The sequence below is a fragment of the Manis pentadactyla genome, chromosome 16 (genome assembly GCF_030020395.1).
Source record: "Manis pentadactyla isolate mManPen7 chromosome 16, mManPen7.hap1, whole genome shotgun sequence".
Classification (NCBI taxonomy): Eukaryota; Metazoa; Chordata; class Mammalia; order Pholidota; family Manidae; genus Manis; species Manis pentadactyla.
The window spans coordinates 5,616,132-5,632,803 of record NC_080034.1 but is presented as its reverse complement, the minus strand read 5'-3'; the positions used below and the strand labels follow the sequence as shown (position 1 = coordinate 5,632,803).

At 46.5% G+C, this 16,672-nt stretch overlaps 1 protein-coding gene across 1 annotated transcript in view; it reads right to left on the bottom strand.

Moving 5' to 3' along the window:
* The window catches only part of IMPG1 (interphotoreceptor matrix proteoglycan 1), a 122,245-nt gene that overhangs the window by 21,383 nt on the left and 84,190 nt on the right, over positions 1 to 16,672 (bottom strand). The window contains 6 exon segments of the mRNA XM_057494270.1: positions 6,829 to 6,933; positions 7,107 to 7,222; positions 8,061 to 8,137; positions 9,356 to 9,403; positions 9,406 to 9,561; positions 14,497 to 14,557. Coding sequence (XP_057350253.1) covers positions 6,829 to 6,933; positions 7,107 to 7,222; positions 8,061 to 8,137; positions 9,356 to 9,403; positions 9,406 to 9,561; positions 14,497 to 14,557 — 563 coding nt within the window.

Here is a 16,672-nt window from a genome sequence, read left to right as displayed (position 1 = left end):
AGGGCTGGTGGTCGTAAGCAGGAGTTCTCCGACACGGAACAGAAGTTTGCCCCTAAATCGGGGCCTGGGAGGTCAGGGCCGTGCCACAGCGCCTCCTTCCTTCCCCTACAGGTGGGATTGCATTTTTGCCGGTGACACATTCCCTCCACCGTTTCCCCCCTGCAGTGTCACCTCAATCGCTTTCTTCCTCTTGTCTTATCTTTTTTTTCTGAAAACGTGTTCAACTCTTCACATGCAATAACCGCCTGACATGTTTTGAAGTTAAGATTTCTGTTGGAATTGTCACCTGGCTTAATGCTGAAGTGTACGTAAGGGTTCATCCACAGGGGTGTCCTTCTTGCCACTGGGGCCGTGCTCACTGAGGGGTGACCCAGGACCAAGTCGGCCCTAAGGGTTGCCGTGGCACCAGCGTGAAAGGACAGGGAGCTGCGGTGTGGCCCAGGTCGCCCGTGAGGGGCTGAGGGCACGGCCTGGCAGGGGCGCTGGTGAGGCGCTGGAGTGTCAGCTGCCCTGAGTCAGTACAGCAGCGACCCCGGCAGCGTGCTCGCTGCCACTCCAAGAAACGGGGGGTAGAATGCAGATGCTAAACCAAAAGTGAAAAACATGCTGAATGAGCAGAACTGCAGGTAAAACCACCGGCCCCAACAGAACCACTGTCTCGTGAGGTCGGAGCCTTTACTTGGCGATGTGCAGGGCACCACGTCCCCGGAGGGGCTCCTGGTTCTGCGGATTTAAGGTGATGTGGAAGATGGTTTCCTCAAGCAGGGCGTGAAGAGAAACCCCGAGTCCCTGTGAATCGCGTGTTCACCCGTTTATGCAGCACAGTTTCTGGTGTCTGTCAGCTTCTCCTTTGCTCTGCTCTGCAGAATACTGGCTGGATCAATCAGAAGCATTGCTGGTAATGGATATTACAGTTTTCCTTGTTAGGTAAGTGTGATCCATCAAAACGGGATGGAAGTGCTGAAAGGGACCCTGCCCGGGATCTGGAACCCATCAGAGGCGGGCATCTCCTTGGACGGGCCCACGGGCCCCATGGACACAAGGTGGGAACAGGAAGGCAGTATCTGGACACCTGAGAGGCGTGGCCAAAGCCGGTCCCCCGGCCTAGCACAGGCCCTGCAGATGCCTGCACTGCTTCCCACCAACGACCTGCAGCAGGACTTTGCTCGTCAGTCAGGCCAGGCTTTCTTGCCGAACCCATTCATGGCCCCGGAATTCTTCATAATGGTTTTACCTGTTAAATATCCCTCAAATCCAAACAATAAGGCTTCTCTCTCACTTACCAACTGTACATTTCCCTGTATGGCCCTGGAAGATGACTGGTTAGCCAGAGACGGGTAAGATTCCTCAAGGGAGGAACAACCTAAGACAGGCACAGTCGCAGGGGGGCCATCAGGTGAGAAATTGGGGATCAACAGAGGTGAGGCTTAGACCCTCACCCCCCTATTCTGAGAGAAATCTTCTGCATCCGTGGATGTTTTATTGCCCTGGTCTAGCTTGGATTAACACATAGTCTACAGGCACACACCTGATCATCTACATTTGCTCTCTTACAACACTAAACTATGTTTTCTACCTTTATCTTGTATCTACCTACCACTTCAGCATTTTATTAAAAAGAATAATAATAAAGAGAGAAATGTGGTATCCACATATAAATCAAGTATAAAAATCAAATGAGTATTCATATTGGAACTGACTGTTTATAGTTCATAATGCATGAGCAAAACCAAAGGTTTCTGTGATGGCTGCCCTTGTAATGTTCACCATGTAAGAACTTATTCATTATGTAAGAATTTGTTCTCCATGTAAGAACTTGTTCGTTATGCCTCAGAAGATTGGAGACTGATGAGAATTAGGCTTGGGGTGGATTAATGATTGTGCATTGAGCATTGACTCCCCTATACAGAATTTTATTGTTGTTAACAACCATTTGATCAATAAATATGAGAGATGCCCTCACACACACAAAAAAAAGTACACACTTCCAATGGTAAAATAATAAGTAACCGGGATGTAATGAATATAGTCAAGATATTGTAACAGCTTGGTATGGTGATAGCTGGTACCTAGAATTGTCATGTATATAAATGTTGAATCACTATGTTGTACACCTGAAACTAATGTAATGTAATACTGTGTGTCAACTACCCTTCAATAAAAAAATAATTATCTACCAAAAAAAAAAAATATATCCCTCAAATCAACTCACCTCTGTCCATCTCCCCTTCCAGCACCCAAGCTGCAGCCTGGACCGCTGGTAAAGGCTCTTGTGATCGACCGCTTTGCACACCTCCAGCCTCTTCCCCACAGCCCAGTAGGAAGATCTATTTACACTTAAATTTGACGTGTCATTCCTTTGCCTAAAACTCCTTAATGATTCTTAACAGGCCTTGTAACGTCCTGCATTTCCAGAGCTTTGTTGTTTTGGAACCCTCTCTCCCGCTTGTGCCCGGCTGCGCTGGGGTCCCTCGCCTTCCTTCCAGGGGCCTCGCTCCTTCCCGCAGCGGCTCCTCTGCCCGAAGGCTCCTCACCATCCCTCTGCGTTTGTTACTTTTGCCTTCCTGTAGCTCAGATCTCAGCTTAAGTGTTACTTCCCTAGGAGAATCAACTGGATATATAGAATTGGTAAAAAGGAGTATATACATTTTATTATTTATAAATTGTGTGCCACATAGCCTTTGTATCAGCAAAGTTTTAAAATAGAATTCTGTATATACGGGCATGTGTGCACACGCGTGTGAGTGCGTGTGTGTGTGCACGCGTGTGTGCGTGTGCGTGCGCACAGGAAGCAGATTGCCCTCCACAGTGTGGACGGGCCTCTCTGATCTGTGGGAGGCCTGAGGAGCACAGGCTCAGGAAGCGAGGAGTCTCTCTCTGCCTGTCTCTGAGCTGGGGTATCAGCCTTTCTGCCTTTGGACTTGGACTCGGACGCAGACCGGAACTTACGTCATTGGTGTCCCTGAGTCTCTGGCTCGCAGGATGCAGATCTTAGAACCTCTCAGCCTCTCTAACCACATGAGCCGATTCCTTATACTAAATCTCCTAATGTCCCATTAGTTCTGTTTCTCTGGGGAACCCAGATTAATACAGGGGAATAAAAGACAAAACAGTGCCTAAAGCAAACCTGAAGTTTGCTTTCTCACCACTTAACAGATTGCAATTCATTAAGAGGTACAGCTGACATCTTACAGAATGTCTAGCAAGAGACAAACTCCGTCCTTAGTGGGGAGAACACCAAAGAGTAACTCTTTCTATAGATCAGATGATTATGCTAATTGAACAATAAAGAAATATGTTGCCATCCACACACACCTGAAACATCACATCAAACTAAACAACACCACAAAAGAATTTCTATCCTAATGATTTGACGTGGTTTTTGAACAAGTTAGGTGCATGTTACATGGAAGACAGGGTGTTGACTTTCTCCTATATGTTTATGATGATCATTTTATGAAACAGGAATGATCTTGAAAAATAATTGGTTCTGTAAGAAAGAATGGCTTGGGATCAACTACCCTAAAGAAAATATAATAATAGAAGACCTTAGAATTCTATACAAGATACCAATTCATTAGTTTTCTAGAGGCATATTTTGTAAGTACTTTATCTCAAGGGATTAACTACTAAATTAAACTGCTTATGATGAGAGATTTCTATGAGTGCTTTATTGAGATTTTAATGGCTTGGTGGGTGTTTGGGTGACATTAACCTTAAGAATTTCTAGGCTAAAATTATCTCAGTAATACTGTGGTGCAGAACTTGGAGTCCTTGTCATTTTACCTGTCCCTGGGAGAGACCCAGGACTCTTAAGAGGGAGGGAAGTCTTGCTCTCATCTAGAGTGTTCTTTTTCCCTTATTTCTGTGTCAAGAAGTGGGATTTTTTTTTTTAATCAGGATATTTCCTAGTTAGGGTCTTCAGTTTTCATTAAGACATGAGATTTTTGTCCCCAGGTGGACTGATTAATGAAAGCATATGAATTTGCCTTTTGTTCGCAACATGGAATATTTTCCCTTGAGACCCATGTCAGCAAACATGGTGCTTCCCAATCAATTCTAATCAATAGCTCAGTTATGGGTTGTAATTTTTGTTCACGGGGCATTGACTGGAGGTCACACAGCATGCTCATTCCCCCAGACACCCTATAATCCATCCTGGATCAGGCTGACCGTCAGAACGTGGCCCCTCGTAGAAGTGCTGTGGTGGACGGGCCCTGGCACGCTCTGCGCATCTTCAGAGAGGTGTGACATGAGATGCCCGACGCTGATTTTCGCGGGAGGGAGGTGGACGCCGACAGGACACGGCTCACTCTGACCCAAACTCTCCTCCTTGTGAGGACCCGCGGGAGAAATCTTTTGTCCTAAGAAATCACCAGGCTGTGAGTGTGCCAACTCTAAATGACACGAGCAATTGTATTTTTGTCATTCCATAGTCTGCTGAGAAGCTCAGAGCCAAGTTCACGAACTAAAGCCAACTTAAGGAACTTTATGATGTTTGTTTTGTATTCAATTTTCAAAAAATGTTGATTGAGGTGAAACATAAAATTAGATTTTGAACTGAATGATTCAATAATTGTGAATTAGTGAATTCACAAAGTGCAACCAGCATCTGTTTAGTTTCAAAATTACTACAAAAGTCATCTGACTTCTTTGTTTTATCTTTCCTTCCATTTTCTGTTCAGTTCTTAGTAAAGTCTTACTGTATTTCATGTCTGTCTGTGAATCCTCTTCAATCTTTTCATTTGGAATGAGGTAGAATTTCAATAAATACATTATAGAAAAATCTAATAACAAGCCCTGGTGCAGGAGACTGAGGAGGAGGAGGCAGGGAGTGTGAGAACCGAGAAGTGATGTCGTGGAGGCCGAGCGAAGAAGGAGCGTGAGAGGGGCTGGCCCACAGGAGTGCTGTGCCGGAGACAGCGGGCAGGAGGGAGAGGGAAGTGAGGTGGCTGGCCTGGTCAGTCACCTGGGGCTTCTCCAAAAACTGTGCCCCTATAAGGTGTGGTTAGAGATGAAACCTTGGGAGATTTTGTGGTGATTAGGTGAAACAGTAAGACTCAGAAGGCTAGGCTAGACTATTAGAGAAAACTGACAGTGTAGTGAAATAGAAAAGAAGAGGCTGTGGTTTGAGGGCAAAACAAGTTTGAGGGAATATTTATTTATTTATTTTTTAAATGATGGGGCTACTTTAGGCAAACATAGCATAATAGGTGTAGTAAACTTGAGTGAGGGTCCTGGCTTTGCAACCAGCTACGGGGTGACCTTGAATAAGGCACTTCACTTCTCTAGCCTCGGTTTTATTATCTCAGAAACAGAGTAGTTTAAGCAGTTACATTTAAGATTCCTTCCAGCTTTACTGTTCTACCATATACTCATGAATGAAGGAATGTATAAATGAAGTGAGAATAGCAAAGGAAGCTTGAAAATACAATGATACTATCATCATAGGTACACCATCATTTTTATTAGTATACCTGAAATGCTGGTCTTACAATAAAGTTTATGGTATCATAGCGAGAGACAGGAATCCTGTAAGCATTTAGTATCAATCACTTCACCAAAAGGTCATGTAACCAACTTTTAAATGATTAAAGTCAGCATAGTGGCTGATGAGGATTGCGGTTGATTATAAAGGGGCGCAACTTCTCAGCTGCTTCTCCCATCAAGAGGTGAGGCCTGTGTTCCCACCTCTTGAGCCAGGTTGGGCTCCGTGGCTGCCTAGCCATTAGAATGTGAGCACGTGACCCTCTTTCTGGCCCTTAAGAGACTGGCAGCCCCCACTTTCTGTCTCTGGCAACGCTGACTGGGAACCCAGCAGCCCCGCTGTGCGGAAGCCCAGGCAGCCGCGTGGAGGAGCCTGACTAGAGAAGAAACGAGGCTCCTGGCCAACAGCTCTGCTTGAGCCCTGCTTTGCCAGCCTTGTGGGTGAACCACCCTGGAAAATGAGCTCCAACACCGGTGAAGATATTCTAGCCGACACAACACGGGGCAGAGCAGAACTGTCCCCACTGATCTGGGCCTACATTTCAGATGTATGGGCAAAGTATGTGTTGTTTTAAGCTACTAACTTCAGGGTTGTAATGCAGAAATGGATAATGGTACCATGCAGGTAATACCCATTGGTAATAATAGCGATTACCAATGTGGTCTGTGGTCTGCTACTGTGCCATATATGTATCTGTAAAAAACCTCGTATTCCATAAAATTGCTTACTAATGGCACACAGGGTTCATGAGGAAAACAGGACTGAAGTAGACTGCTCAAAACCTGTAGAATTTTGTGAAAAGATACCTAATAAAGCAATGACAATCCTGTTAAAAATCTCCATAACAAATCTCCAGTGGCATTTGCATTTGTAATCACAGTGCATTTAACAGTCTTGTGCCCTGAGGTCTGTGTGTCTGCAGCCATTCTTACCCACAGTTCAACCAGAGAGCTGAGTAAACTGGGGAGGATAGGGATTCTTGAAGCCTCCAATTCAGCTACCCCTCACTAAAAAAAGACTCTTCTGCAGAATTGTCATGTTCTTTCTTAAAGTGTTCATATATTCCCAAAGAATGCTCTTTGACTGTGAGAGTTTGACTCTGTTCCCTCAAAAATGCACATCCTTGGAAATTCGAGAGTGAACCAGCGGGGTTTTAATGCCGACTGAATCCGTATTTGTCCATCACACATGTGCTAATTGGCATTAAAGAAACACGCGGTGGGGCGGGCAGCGCCAATGGGTGGCCTGGAGGGGGCGAGCAGGGACTCTCGCAGTGGCGGTAAAGGCCCCATCATCCGCTGCCCTAGCCCCTCGCTGAGGACCTGGGCCTCGTGACTCACCTTGTCCGGCCGACTCCCAGAGGAGGCGGCTGCTGTGTGGCAGCTGAGGGTGTTGGTGGTTTTAGCTCCTTTCCTAGGTCCCCTGGGGAAGGGCTGTCAGTGTGCCTGTGGGACCAGGGCTGAGGGAAGGATGTCAAGAGCGCCCTCTTCTCCCGAAGGGAGGCCCAGGGCACTGCCCTTTGGTTGGCGAGGCTGCCGTGAGGAGGCCCTCTCCCGGGCGAGGATGACTCTACCTCCAGTCTTTGAGGTGGTGACGGAGATGCACCCCTCAGAGGGACGTGGGCATCTGATAGGGGCTTTGTGGGAAGAGACTGGCCAGGTGCATGGTGCCTGCTCCATCCTCTGTCTCAAGCCTGGGTTGGCCAGGAGGAAGCCCTGGGCTCAGAGTAGCCTTCTGAAGAATGGATTCAGAAAGACAGGTTGAGAAGGGACATTTCTCTGTATAATGGAATGCTTATTTTCTCTTTTCATTTAAATTTAAGCAAATCATTTTGTAGTTGCCCTGTGTCTACTATGGATTCTGATTTGGTTCTGATATAGAAATATGTCCTAGAAGGAAAGCATACAGTAATACAGTGGTAAAATATGACTTACGTTTTTGGCTTCTTGGTTAACTGGGTCAGCCTGAGCCAGGGTTAACTAACAACTGAAATACTTTGAATTGTGTCAAAAATGTTTGAATTTATGAATTCTTCCAATTAAAGAGGGACTAGAGCTTAGAACTTCCATTTATGAACACCCCAGTGGCAACTTTTGGCACAAATTAAATGAACATAGCTTTAAATTAAATACAAAAATTACTGAATTAAGTATTTTTACTTTCTAAGATATTAATTTATAGTTATGAAGCTCCATAAAAATATAGATAAGAACTTAAGATGTAAAAACAAATTTATGAAGCATGTTTGTATGTATTTCTGAGAGTCAAAGTGAAATATTTTCTGCTTTACATATTCTTTTCAGTTCATGAACATATGTTTGCTTTATTAAAAACATGGCAAATCCTGACTCTCATTGAAACAAAGATCTAATTACATTAAAGGAAACATTGAATTTTAGGGTGCTTGAAATGCAAGTTGTATTATATTTTATGAATACAGATGCTGGAAGTGGGTTAGCAAGTACTGCCTGCATTGCAAAGGGGTTTTTTCTCTGTTCAGTCCTTAGCTGACTCTTTGGTGGAGGGCTCTGAGGCTTTGTCCCAGTCTGAAGGACAAGAGGAAGGCCCTTACCTTGGTGATGCCAGCAGGGAGTGGGCGCCGTGCTGACTGGGAGTCAGGGTCGGGGCCTGAGGAGGGCCCAGCAGTTTCTGTGGGTGAAAGATCACAAGATTTGAGTGTTTCTTTTTCTTTTTTTCCTTTGTGGTCAGGGAAGTAGAACGGTCAGGGTTGAAAAATGTGGCAATAATCAGTCCTTTAGGGAGCGCTATAGCAGTTTGTTAAGAAGCCATGTCACGTAGACTAGTGGTCATTGATCTGAATGATACATTGAAGGACAGAGGCACGGGGTGCACCTTGCGTGTCTATGTGATAAGAACAACCATTAAAGTGGATATTTTAGGGTGTTTAGTGTCATTGTATAATTTGGATGAAGTAGGCGGCTAATGGGTAGGAGAGTGGGGATGAAAACGCAACCAAGCTGGCAAAGAAAGAAAGGGCTGCATGAGCACTGGGCCGGGGCTCGTCTGAAGAATCGCACTTCCACCCTGAGGCCTGGTTCTCACGACATCCCAGGGGTTCAGAGAGACGAGCTCAGAGCTCCAAACGGCCTCTGAGAAGGGTCTGCAGGCAGCCCCTTCTGGCCCAGGAGATGCCGCTGCCCTGCGTGTTGTCCCAAGAGACCTTTGTGTAGTTTTCCAGCGCTGAGCTCGACCTTCTAAACGAGAGAAACGAAGCTGGCAGGGAATGCGTTTCATGCCATGTCACACTGAGATGGCATTTCTGGCGTCCTCTGTGGTGCCCAGGCTCTGGAGCCCCCCAGACGCCCCTCGGCATCCCGAGTGTGCCCGACGGGGGTGCTGACCTCTCTTGCTGCTGCCGTCCGTCCTGGCAGCTGAGCGTGCGGGCTGCTAGCCACGGTCCCTTGCCCTCGGGTTCTGGGTGGCCGAGCTCACCGGGCATCCTCCCGTGCCTGGACGTGATAATGGGCCTCGCTGCCTCTGGCCCAGGGCCTCTACAAACAGCCCCTTGGCCAACATTCCTCCTGCTATCCTAATTTGCATGTGCCATTGTTTTCTTCGGGGACGCGGCCAATTTCCTGGATGAGGGGATCTGGGCCTGACAGTGGAGGTGAGCTGTCTGTGAGCTCGCGTCGCCACCCGGGACCCCAAGGACCGCGGTGGCGCTGCTGGGCCGGAGCCCCAGCTTCCCCGAGAGCTGCTGCTGGGGGAGCGTCTCTAGGGGCTCATTGGTGGGACCCAGGTGGGAGTGAGGGGATGGGCAGGGCGCCACCTGTCACGTCCCGTCTCGCCAATGGCAGATGCGAGAGGCCCACGTTAGACGGAGTGACCACGAGGCCGCGCACTGACCATCAGGGAGCCGGACTGTCCCCACATCCAGGGGTCCGTCCCCCCAGGGCTCTTCATGATCAGCCTTCTGAGGTCTGCAACCGTGAGAGCCTTTTCTGGCTGCTTGTCTTCCTCTGTCGTTCCAGGAGGGACGCCTCCACTTCCAATTTGGTTGGAATCAAAAGACGGGAGGCCACCTGCAGGGCTTCCTGCCTCCTCAGGGTCTCCTGTAAAGACGGCCACAAGCTGCGTCTCTGTGGGGCTTGGACTGCGGCTGGCAGAGGACGCATCCCACCCAAACCCACTGTTCCATGCCTTGGAAAGAGGGTCGCTGTGTTGCCCCGAAGTTTCAGGATAGTTTCAGCCTCTTTCCTGATGGGCTCTTAAAGAATACCCCTCTTCAAAGCTAATGTCAGTGATTGTCAGAAATTTGAAATGTGGAAAAAGAATTGACCTATATTTTAGTTCTGAAATGGAGTGCCGGGGGGGGGATCAAGTCCAGCTTGAAGAGAGGCTACTAACTGAATCAAGTGACCACAGATTTTTACTTTATTCTTTATGAAAAAGTGGTATTGTCAAGAATTGCTGTTATTGGCCAGTGTTTTTGGTGCTTATAAGTAAAGCCTACAGTGCCAATCAGCAAGGAGGCTGAATTGTCCTTTTTTCTACAAACGCCAGTAGGATATAGCAGTGGGACCACCGCATGCACAGGTTGTAACCACGTTAGAGCTTTAGTTCTTAAGGTTCTTAAGGTCCTCTTCGACTTTTTTTCAATTAAAAAACAAAATTCTAAAACAAATATTTTCCTTTAACCTGTTTTTAAAATAACATTGTAGAAGGTATTAAAAAAAGAAAGGGAATTAGTACAGGAATATACTTATTATTATATTTATTGAACCAATGCCTTTTGCACGAGAAAATGACATAGGGCTCTCAGCAGCTCTGTCCACTAGGGTCAGGTTTGCCTGTTAGTTTACGTTGTAAATCCACACAGGGGGGATGCACAGTGGGCTAAAATGTGTGAAATGTGGATTCTTGGCAGTTCTTTGGGCTGCACGGTAAGTCAGAGTCTACAGTTCATCGTTTCACTGGTCAGTTATCAGGGCCAAGCTGGAGTTTTAGTTCTGAGCTCTGCAAGGTAGGGGGTCCTTTCCCAGTTCAAACTGACCTTGGAACCAGGAAGCAGATCGGTTTCTCTGCTTCATTCCTGACTCAGGGTGTGTGTGTGTACGAGTGTGCACTCAGACAATTCCTCGTCACAAGGGACATTTAAGACATGACAGATGTTAGAGCTGATGCAAGCCATCACAGATAGGTGTTTTTACCTTTTTCTAATTAAGTTTTGCGTTTTATAGAATACACTTCTGCTAATCAAGTCATTGTTCCCCTACTTATCTCACATAGGGATTTTTACTCATCAGCTTTTCCATTATTGAGTTATTGATCAATTATGCCCCTTTAAATAAGGTACCAATAAAAAGTTATTGGCTGACCCCAGACTTTATGTGCAAAATTACTTATAAAAGATCAGCATATAAATTTGCAGGAGAAAGTGTACTATATGGCAAAACATTTAAAAGAGTTCGAATGACCCATCTTTTTCTTTCTTTGGTCTTCATGTCGTCATACACAATGCGGACATGAAAGGGAGAAAGAATTTTAATGACAGTTTTTGAGCCGTTCACTGAATCACTTCATATGCCAAAAAAATTTTTTTCTTTCCACTGTCTACCATGTTTGCTCAGAATTTTGAAGGAAACATACAAACTGCCACCAGCAACTGGATAGAAATTTTGGTAGCCATATGAGTCTTAGGAAGTAAGCATTATTATATGATGTTTCTCATTAGGATTTTAACCTTAGTTCAAAGATTATACGTGATTTTGGTTGACTTCTTAGCTCTTTGGTTTCTTCATATCTCTCCTAAAGAGTAAAAGTCTGCAAATATATCCTACACATCTTACATTTTGGTACTGGAAGTGTTTTAAAAAGTATTTAAAAAATGGATTTCTCACCTCTTAAAGACAATTCGATGATTAGGTTAGTCCTGAAGGAGATTTACCTGAGACCAGCCCCTGAAACTGGTGCTTTGTTGACTGTTTTTCAAATGGCTTTAATCAGTAAGCCTTGGGTGCAGAGAGCCACTCACCATGCAGCGGGCTGCAGGGAAATCTTGTTTGCTGAGCCCGTGGTCTGGGCCAGGCAGTTTGTGTGCATCCTCATTTAATCTTTTCAACAGCATGATCCCAGTTTGCAGGTAAGGGGAGGAAAGGTGCCAGTTGGAAAGAGCCAGGGCTCAAACCCTGTCCTGCTCACCCTCAGGCCTGGGCTCATTTTGTGGGACCACCACACACTCCTGCCTCAGAAAAGCTGTTTGGTCACCCAGTTGCCACACACAGTTTGGACTCCTCTGTGTGTATCTATGAATTTAGCTTAGAAGCTACATTCAGTTTTCTCACTTCACATTTCAAATAATAGCAGCCGACAAAGACACTACACACGTGACGGGATTTGTGTGGCCGCTCCTTCTGTCTGTATCATGAATTCATCCCACTTCCCTCCCTGGACGGAACAAGACTGCGATGGGCTTTGCCACCCCTCTCCTGCGGAGGCAAGGGGTGAATCTGCGGCCACCCAACGGGCTGCTCTGTCGGGGAGCTGCCTTCTGCACCAACCAGACCCTTAGCCAGGGCCTGCCTCTTGCATGCTTTCAGCAGTAGTTTGTGGTTTGGAGAGAGGCTGGGCTTCCAGGGCCAAGACCCTAGTCTTGCTGATTTAAAAATTTCGGTTTCTTGAAGTATAATTGTCATAGAGCAAATCGCACACATTGCTGATGTACTGTTTGATGCATTTGGCTCTGCACCCGTGAAGCCGTTACCACAGTCACATCACTCATTCACGAAGGTTTCCGCGTGCGCCCTGCTAATCCTGCCCTCCCTTCCCTCTCCTTCACCCTCCCCAAGCAATTCTGGACCTGTTTTCTGTCACTGGAGATAAGTTTGCATTTTCTAGAATTAAATATAAATGCAATCACAATAAACTCCTTTTTGTCTGGCTTCTTTTGCTCAGCATAATTATTCAGGTTGTGTGTTCTAATAGTTCATTGCTCTCCTGAGTAGTTCTATGCTAAGAATGTGCCACAATTCGTTCACCTGCTGCCCTGTGATCAGACATTTGGGTCTTTTCCAGTTCTTGCCTAGTACAAACAAAGCTGCCATGGTCATTTGTGTACAAGGTTTTGAAGTAGTTTTATATATCCTCCTATTAGATTGAATGATTGTTAACAGTTTCCTATATTTTGCTTAAGAGATAAAGCAATATTTAAAGTGCACCTTTTACTGTTCTTCTTTATATTGTGTTAATAATAAATGTCCTAACTACTTCCAGTTGTGTTGAGAGAAGCAAATGAGGCCACTGACATAAAGGTGTTTGTTAAATTGTAGTTCACGTTTTATGCAAATGAGCTGAACTAGAGAGTGTGCCAGGAGGCTCACGGGGTTTCAGGCTTTCTGTGGTGATCTGGCTCCATGACAAAGCCATTTCCTTTGTAATAAGTTTACTTCACAATATTCTGAGCATTGTTATTAATGATTAAAAGTTGGCAACTCTCATAAGCATATCACTTATTGTATTTAGGGTCAAAATGTTTTCTGAGAGACTAAATCTTCATTACATAATGGAATTCATTGGGTTTCTTTTAAGCATCTTTGGCAGAAATAAGAATAAATTCTCACAGAGATAAATGCATGGGAAAGATGCAGCTTCAAGGCATATACCTAAAATTTTTACCTTGCAAAGTTTCATCAACCTAACATTTTGTTTTTCTTCTGAGACAGGTTTTTTTTTATCATTAGGTTTTCATATATTTGAAGTGAAGGGACAGTGAACATTTGAACATTCAACAAGAAAACTGTTCCTACTATTTCCTTCAGCTTTAAATTAAAAATTTGTTCTTGAACTGCAGTGGTTTATCCAGAAGACCTTGCCATTTATGCAGAATATTTTCCTATCACCTTTTATTTCTCTCTAATCCATCTGATTTCACATGAAATACTGCAGAGCAGCATCTTGAAATAAAGAAAAATGAGTCTCCTTTGGTAAATGTTAAGGGTTTCATTTTTTATAACTTTCGCTTTTCAATATTTCCCTTTTCTGTAGTTTTGCAGATCAGAGGGTCCGGATATCTCAGAGAGAAGCATACAGGTGTGGCCCCCCCGGAAGCTCCTTGTGAGTGGGGGCAGCCCTGGCACTGTGCCCCTCTCCCTTAAGACAGTAGGAGGTGAAGGGCCAGGGAGGCATTTGGGTGAGGCCTGCTCTACCCACCTTACGAATCCCCTCCAGAAGGAATCTCACTCTGTTATACCAGGATTGACACACGCCCTATGGCACATTGAAAAAAATATATATATCACGACCCCATCTGTAGATGTTTTGAATAATGAGAACTTAAAGATGCCAAAACTTTGCCAGAAGTCATGAACCCACCCACCTTGGAGTGTTGAGACGCTGAAGGACAAAGGCCTGTTTGTGGGAAAGCCGGGGGCAGGAGGGAACCACGCTTCAGCATGGCACTATTTTACCGTTTCATTTCTTTTATTTAAAACAAATAATTTCTGCATGGCAGTGTATTACTATTATTATATCAAAATGATATGAAAGGTGTATTTTGCGAAGCTGGGCTCCCACCCCCTTCCTGTCCACCCCATTTCTCCAGCTCCCTCTCCCCACAGGTACCACTTTTCATTATTTCATGAGTCTCCCTAGGGTCGGCCTGATTTGTTTAAAGGGAGATAATGTTTAGCATTTGATAGGAAACCAGGCAATCCGATGCCAGAGTAACTGACTGCTCTTTTTTTCCTGATCTGTCCCTGCTATTTTCCTAAGAGGTCTGTTAATGACGTTGCCAAGGACAGCGGATAAGCCGTGTGCAGAGGGCAGCGCCTCTGAGCCCAGAGGTGGGGGGGGGGCACAGCTGGCATTACCCCCTCACACGTCACCGGCACGCACGTTCTCAGCAGACATTTCCTTTACCTGGAATCATTCAGTTCTGAGGATTTGGCCGAGCTAAACAATGGGGAAGGAGCTTTGTAAACCTCACAATATTGCTTTTAAAAGAAGATAGGGAGAAAGTAATTTAAAGATGGAGGAGGGTCGGATCTTACTTACGAATCCTAACACCTGGATTTCTTTGAATCTTGGAAGTTTCTTAAATACCTTTTGCATCTGCTGAGAGAAGGAAATCTGTGAAGTACTTCGGTCCTACTGGGTCAGATCTTACTAAAGTGAGAAAGCCTGAAACACGAAAATGGAAAATTGAAGGAACAATTGAGGCCAAACTCTTTGCCCTCAGTTACTTCTGAAACCCAGAGGAAAGTGTTTTGCTATTTATTGAAATGCTAGTAATAGGTAGTTCTGACCTGCTTTAGTGGTTACTTTACATAAAAACATGAAATAGCTTTAAGGTAGTATTTGGAAACACCTTCTTTGGCTACAGTATTTTTACTTATACACACAGAGTAACCATGATATTTTCTGAACTGAATTATTTGACTTGGATTGTGTATTCCTTAGAGGGACTGTGAATGACAAACGGCTGCTGTCCCAGACTGAAACAGGAGGGCAGACCTAGTCCGACAGGGTAGACCCGCCCTCCCGGACTTTACATTTTCTTAATTAATTTGACCTTGCTAATGAGGCATCTTATCAGAATATTTTACAATTGTCACACTCACTTAATCCCGGCCCACTGCCATCTGGCTTCCGGCCCGGACTCCCCCAGAAGGAAGGGCCCTCTCAGGCATGGCCTCGGCTCTCTCCAGGTCCGGCCGCCTTTTCCCTCCTGCCCCTCGGTGTCCTTGCTTCGTACAGTTCTTCCATTTCTCTGATCGCTTTCCCGTCTTCCTCACTCCCGCCATTCCTGTCTTCCTTCTCTAGTGTGTAGACGATGCACACTCTCTGCCATGTATGCAGGAAGCCTGATGCAGACGCTGGGCCAGGCCCTGGGGACACACTGCCAGGGACGGCCCTGCCCCACCCCGCCCACCATAGGAAGGGGGTCGTTAGGGGGGCAACTTGGTGGGAGTGTGGGTGACAGCGAGGCTGCAGAGCTGGTCAGGGCCCCACCCCATCCTGCGGCCCCTGGGCTGCTCCCCTCTGCCTCCCCTTGGGGGTCTCGTCTTCCATGGCTTCAGTGACCACCTGAGACAGCGCTGAGTTCTCCAAATATCCCAACTTTGCCACTAACTATAAACATGCCCAAGCCACGACCTTCTCCTCCTCCCAAGTCTGCCTTCTTCCTGGGCGCTCCATGCCAGGCAGGGTCGCAAACACCTGCTCCCCTCCCTCCAGAAAGCCCAGCTGCCCTGGGTACCTTTGCTTTGTGCTCCTCACATCCAGGCACCAGCTCCTGCTGGTTGACATGCCATATGCCTTCCATTTCCACTGTGTCCTTCATGTTTCCATGGCAGACAATCCCTCTCTCTCCCCTCCTGTACTGCTGCTGACACAGTTTTCTGGTGTGTGTGGGGGGAAGGGAGGAGAAATGTTTTTTTGGAAGTGTTAGGGTCGGGAGTGGGGAGGGAGGAGATGCCTCCTTGATAAGTTTCTTCTAAGTTAAGGCTCCATGTCTGTTATTCCTCACTGAAAGTCCCCTCACGGGCTGCACCGCCTCTTGGATGAGGCCCAGTTCTTCAGGATGGCATCAAGGCCCTCCACAGCCCACCCCACCCGCTCCCCAAGGACCTTACCATTTGCACTTCCTGCCATGATTACCCCCTTGGCCAATATTGTGTCCCCTAGTCACTTTGCACTGACCCCCTTCTCTCCCCAAATGCAGCATGTACTTCCTCCAGACTTGCAGGAATGCTTTGCCTTCAGCCCAGGATGCAGCTCCACCTGCCCTCTGCTCACCGACCGCCCGGTCCTGTCTTTCTAAGGCAGCTCACACTCCTCTATTGAAAAGCCCTGGTAAGCCCTGAGGTTGGGCTGTTATTATTTTCTCTGGTGCCCTAGAATGTTACTGTGCACCCCACAAGCAGGCCATGGGGCATGTGTTGTCTCCAGCACGGAGTTTACGCTCCTTGGGCTCAGGGACTGCATCCTACGTGCTCATCTGTATTTCCGTCCCTCCCGGCAGCCAGCAGGTCATCATGAGCCCAGCAAGGCTTGTTTAGTGGAGTTGAGGGCGTCTCTTCGTTCTCCAGGCTTATCAGCGTGGCCTGCCTGGTCACTGTATGCAAAATCACCACCCAGGCTGCATCATCCCAGCCAGCGGCCGGGGCAGCGAGGCGCAGACCATCCCACATCAGCCACGCTGGGGTGAACCGCGCCTTCCTCCCC